This window comes from Terrapene carolina, unplaced genomic scaffold, assembly GCF_002925995.2.
Source record: "Terrapene carolina triunguis isolate 2854851 unplaced genomic scaffold, T_m_triunguis-2.0 Scaffold212, whole genome shotgun sequence".
In the NCBI taxonomy this organism is placed as follows: Eukaryota; Metazoa; Chordata; order Testudines; family Emydidae; genus Terrapene; species Terrapene triunguis.
The window spans coordinates 3,553,306-3,559,305 of record NW_020664563.1 but is presented as its reverse complement, the minus strand read 5'-3'; the positions used below and the strand labels follow the sequence as shown (position 1 = coordinate 3,559,305).

The window sequence follows — 6,000 nt, the reverse complement described above, 5'->3', positions numbered from 1 at the left end:
TCTTTTCTTTTTTTTATTACAAACTTTAGTGGCATGAAGTCTGCCACTTTGAAACAATTTTTATTTCAGTGTTAAGAGTTTAACTTTTCATACATTAACAAAGTTAATGATCTTTTACATACCGGTCAAATTTTTCCAAAGTATGAGATTATAGCTAGGCTCCTAAACCTATATTTAGACACCCAAGTGTGGAATTTTCAAAGCTACTTCAGTCATTTAGGAGCACAAGTCCCATGGACTTCAAACCCACTAAGGAGCATAGATGAGTCGAAGCCTTGTAGCTTCCTTGGCTCAGATGTTCAATCCATTAGAAGGTGGTGCTGGTTGCAAACACAGCATGCGCTATTTGTTTATCAATTTTATGTTTGTGTTCTCACTGTAAGGATGCTAATGAGGCCCTGGACTTGCACTTTGCAGCACAGATGAGCATTTTAAGTGGGAAATTTCTTAGAATTTCATATTTTACACTGATACTTCCTGCTAACAATTATCTAACTAAAGTACAAGAGACCCACTTTAGAAATTTAAGATTATAAAAAGGGAAGTAAATGACTAGATACATGTAGATAAAAAATTATAATTTCTGGTAAGATTGTGACTTTTTTTAAAGTCTTGATTTTTGTCTGCCCTGCCATCTTATGCTTTATGTACCTGAAGTGCCCAGGAGACAGTTGCACTGATAGCCATTCACCAAGTCAATGCAGCGTCCTTCATTGAGGCAGGGGTTACTCTGGCATTCATCTACCTGCTCACTGCATATGGCACCCATGTACCCAGAATTGCAAACACAGGTGTACGAATCAATTCCATCCTGGCATTCACCATGGTGGCAAGGGTCAGGGTCACAGTTGTTGATATTCTCTTCACACAAAGTGCCAGTAAAACCTAAGAGAAAAATGAAGAGGCGTGATTAAGAGGCTTAGAGATATATTATATGATGTCCTCTGCATTGAATATCAAACACAATAATACAGTGTTCATCATAACAAATCAGCAAAATGGTATTCAGAATATACAGAACTGTTTGGGCACCTAACCTGTAACCCATCTCCCAACCCCAGAGAAGCCAACAGACCCTGTATGGTGCACAAAGCACAGTGTGCCACAGAAAAAGCTACATAGATAATCTTTGCAACAGAGACTGATACCTGGAATGCATTCAAATCTGAGCAATTATGGAAGTAATTTGAAGTAATATTCAAATTACTATCAGAACTGTTTATTGACATCAATATGAAACAAACTGAAGACAATCCCTTCTCTTACTAGACTATTAGTAATAATACTAGATATTTCCACTATCCAGCAGCCCAGAGGACTTAACTTTTGTCAATACAAGGAATTTTAATGCACAGACCTTGAAAAAATTGACTTTCCCACTGAAGCTTTCCTGGAGGTCTGCAGAAAAGGTAAGCTTTAGTTCAAAAATCTTTTAGTCCTCATGACTGGCAAGAACCTTTAAAAGCTCCACTCATGAGCCAACTGTAAAGTGATACACTGCTGTCTGCTAAAGGCTGCAGACATGCACCTCCTGTGCCTCGGCAGCAGTAGAGAGTTCTCCATATTTAAATTTATTAATTAGAAAGTTGATTGACAATATTATTACAATACTACAGCTATTAAACTTAATTACTATAAAGTGTCATACACCACTGATCCATTCCTTTAAACTGAAGGAGGCAGGACAAGCATTTTTTATCCTGGCTTAGAACGATTTAGTCCTAGGTCTAGGAATTACCAGGGACATTTTTCAGGCCCTGTTAATGCACTATTATAATGTGGGTGCCCTATAATTTGAGACATTTGGAGTTACAGCAGACAAAGCCCTGGAGAACATAGCTGGGGATGATCCTTCACAGGGAGCAGAATAGAGGAGCCCTGGTACAATATCTTTTTTCCCCATCTGTAATGTATGATGCCATGCAAGACACTTGCTCTCAGTGTCCCCACCACAGAAATGGAGGGAAAAAGGAAGCCAGAGACGTAGCAGTTCTTTAAACAGACACTAGTATTTCAACTGCATGGCCATTCACAGTTGCTTTCAGTCCCATTTCCTCAAAGCTGCCCATGTTCAGTGTGCCCCAAGTCTTTTTTCCTTTTCTGGGAAATCCAAAGTCTCTGTAGGGAAACAGGCCCCAGCCTGTGTGCCCAAAATCAGCACCTGCTTTTCGCGTGTCCTCAATCTAGTTAGCACTCTGATCTGGTGCTGTATTTTCCTGGCACCCCTTGAGCAGCCCACCCTTCTCATATTGCCGCTCCTCCTGGCACCTCTCGAGTGAGGGAGCCCTGTATTATATATGGCTGCAAACCCCTCTCTCCCCTCCCAGCAGGTTTTGCTAAAGATTAATAACTAAGGCTCCCCACCCCACTGAGTGAAAATCAGATGGACCATGCCCTAGCTTGAGCTAGGCACAGACTTTCCACAGCTGCTTCCAAGTCCAGAAAGGGTTTGGGTTTTTCCTTTTCCTAGTGACATTTATTCTGTCACAATCAGTAATCAAAGGAGAATCCTGGTGGTAACAACTCCTCTTCTCTGGCCTAGAGCCATTCCATTCTGATATTTCTGAAACTTGCCCTCTTGTATCTACCGCATTCCCTGGGGAATTAGCTATTAAGAGGAATCAGGTTGCTTTAAAAATGCATGCCATCGTAGAGGCACACAGTTTACAAGTTGCTACTGTATCCATTCACGATGTTCTGACTAGAGTCTCGAAGAGGGTTTCTTAATCCCTGGAATTACACACAAAATAAATGCTACTTCCAGAATTTTCACAGAAATGCTTAACACAGTCAAAAGATGGAATAAGAGAGATTTATGGAGGCAGTGATACAGTCTAGTCTCAGGAACCTGATACATCATTCTCTTACTGGGATGACGAGGTCTATGTGTGCCAGGTTCATTTTACAGGAATAGTATCTAAGACACATCCTCCTGCATATTCTTTCAAACTCATTAAACAGAGAAAACTGATTTTTTCTTTACCAGGAACCACAAGCTCTAGAGCTCCTATTTCTAGCGGTTGTTCTATAGCAATTCTGTCTTCTTTTGAGATACTGATGTCTGAACAAAATTTGGAGTAAAACTATGGCATAGTCTGCAGTGTGATATCTTGTCATATCATATGTTGCAGAACCATTTCTCCTAGAGAATAAAGAGAGATGCTTCCCAGTCAGCCATTGGCTTGTGTTGGATTCATAGATCTTAAGGCCAGAATGACTTTTCATGATCATTTGCCCTGAATTCCTATGTAACAAGCCATGCAATTTCACCCAGCAATTCCCACATCAAGTCCAGTAACTTGTGGTTGAACTAGAGCAAGTCTTTTAGAATAACAGCTAGTCTTGATATAAGGATTTCATGCGATGGTAAATTTACCACAACCCTTGATGATTTGTTCCACTCTTTGAGGACTGTTCTGCTGTCTCTTGCATAGTCTTCCTCTTCTGAAACTATTGTGAACCTGTCCCGATAAAGCCAAATGCCATTTTGGTAAATTCTGTTGTGTCTAATAGAGCCAAACTGTTAGGTGCTGTAAAAACACACAAGGCTCCTGCCCCAAACAGCTTAGTGTCTACTCATTCCCTGTGTAGCATTATTAGACTATTCCTGGCACCCTCTGCCACTTCCCTTCTTTAGGGAAGAGGACTTGCCCAACATAAAATCAGGACCAAACAAAGGAAGGAACGTTTTATTTAAGTCTGATCTAAAGTTAGGGGTTCCGTTCTCTGGTATTTTTAGGACATCTCGGGGCAAGTGTGTCTCTCTGGATTCTGTACAGAGCAGAGTAAGTTATTGCTGCTAAACAACTTATGTTGCCTTAGCCGCTTTTTAAATAGAATTTGACTCTTTGACTGGATTCACTGACAATAAGCCAAATCTCACATGAATCCATCCAGACTAAGAGTGCCTATCTGAGACAGTAACAGCTGCAGGGGCTAATCCTGCCTCTTTCTCATACCACAGAGTTTCTAGAGCCTCAAGAGCCCCTGGTGATGTGGGTTAATACCATCAGATGTTACAAAGTGGGAAACTGAGGCACGGGGTAGGCAACTTGTTCAACACCTATGGAAATAAGTGGCCAGGCTCACCCCAGAATAAGAGTCTAATTGACCCAGTCCTAAACTAAGCCTCACCCAGCAGTTTCTGCTCAGAGCTGAAGAGTTAAGGCTGGTCTTAGACAGCTCTGTTTTATCCTTGGCTCTGCCATTGAGTTCCTATGTGACCCTGGGCAAATCACTTAAATCAGACTTTTTGGAAGGTAGCCACTAACTGTGTACCACATTTGCTGGGTGTTCAACTTTTAAGGCACCATGGACACTTATTACACTTAGATCCTCATAGCCCATTCCTCAGTTATATTAAGTAGTTTGGAAGCAAACAAGCAGGAAGCAATACAGTCTAGCATTGCTCTACCCATCTCTCTTGGTCTCAGGCTGCCAGTTTTCACTTGGGCCCATCCTGAAGTCACAAAGAAAGCATTCCATACTGGGGAATCCCAGAATGGAAAAACACCAGTAAATAGGGACTCTTTGCAGGGGAAAAGCGATGACATTGAAAGAGTGAAGCTAGACTTCCTTCCAGGCAACTGTGAATTCTTTGGTGTCACAAACCATGGGGCTTCTGTCCCTAAGAGATACTCAGTGCTGCCCTCTTCTGCAGAGAGGTAGGCAGCAAAGATTCCTGGAAAAAAGACTTTCAGAGATAGCACAGACCCAATGCTTTGCTGCCTGCCTCTGCTCACTACATAGGCTGCACATACTAGTTTCTATTCAAGGGGCTTTAGCCATTGCACTGAATGTGAGAAGATGTGATGAGGCTAACCTGTGGCACACTGGCATTCATAGCCATTTGGATAATCAATGCACTTGGCTCCATTTAGACAAGGTGTGCTGGAGCAATCATCAATGTCGATCTGGCACACTGCTCCAGTGAAACCTGAAAGGCAAGAGGAAAGTGAGAATCCTGAAACTATTCAGAGTAGGAATATCCATCCCCTGTCCCCTCCTGCTCCTCAAAACAGGCTCAGGTGTTGAACTGGCCAATTTGCAGCTTTTCAACCAGCCAGTTTTTCTCCTTGTGACTGCCATCTTGGCTCCATAATTTAAGCTCTCATTTGTTTGATCTTTAGATTTTATGGTTAAGAAGAAGAGTGTTGAATGTTAACAAAGAAATGGATACTGGCTGCCTGCCACAGTTTGCAGACAGCCTGAAACAGATTCTGGAGAAGTGTGAACTCTTCTTATTAACCGCAATGAATCGTTAACTCTGGATCCTAATGACACGTTCAATGTCAACATTGTTAGCTACTTGCCTAAAATCACTCAAGGTAAAAGGGACAATCATTATGATTAGGCTTGGAAGAATTCGATTTTTTTCATAATGTCAACAGATAATACTGATGTTCATTTTTAAGCATTTTTTCTATTTTTATGGATATAAACTTTCAAAGTTGCAGGAAACTGTGTGTGGGGGGGTGTCAGACAATAATTATTTAGTGAAAGTAGACATTGAGAGTCAAAAAGGTAAAGCTTTAGAAACATTAAAACATTGTCAACATCACATGTCAAAATATACAAAGTAAATATCCTTAAATAAGATTCTAAGAAGTTTTCAGGCAATATAAGAAAATGCTGCTTATCTGTGAATTTTGATCATCAATGGAAATATTTTTGTCTGTGAAATCAACGTTTACCTACATTTACCGACAAAAATCAAATCCTTCAATGCCTAAACATGATCTCTGAAGCATCTCATTTTGAAATTAACAAGCTTGGACTTGAGTGGAGCTTTAGAGTACCACCACTTTTCTCCCCATTAAACCTCTGAACACAGCGTCAATTGCATCAAAGAGTAGGCAGACTTTGGCAGGTGTATTGCTCAGGACTAATTCTTAGCAAAGCTTTAAAACTGCCCACATGTAGTGTGGTAAATCCAAACCAGGTTTCATCACTAGCCCACATCGTTCCTGGATTAGTTGGTTCCTGGTCCAGCAAATCACC

The 6,000-nt window shown here is 41.0% G+C and overlaps 1 protein-coding gene across 1 annotated transcript in view; it reads right to left on the bottom strand.

Annotated features, from left to right (window-relative positions):
- LOC113407516 (neurogenic locus notch homolog protein 2-like) overlaps positions 1-6,000 on the bottom strand; it is a 140,920-nt gene that overhangs the window by 60,673 nt on the left and 74,247 nt on the right. The window contains exons 10-11 of the mRNA XM_026656110.2: positions 4,823-4,936; positions 652-885 (exon numbers count right to left, since the gene is read on the bottom strand). Coding sequence (XP_026511895.1) covers positions 652-885; positions 4,823-4,936 — 348 coding nt within the window. The remainder of the gene's footprint in view (positions 1-651; positions 886-4,822; positions 4,937-6,000) is intronic.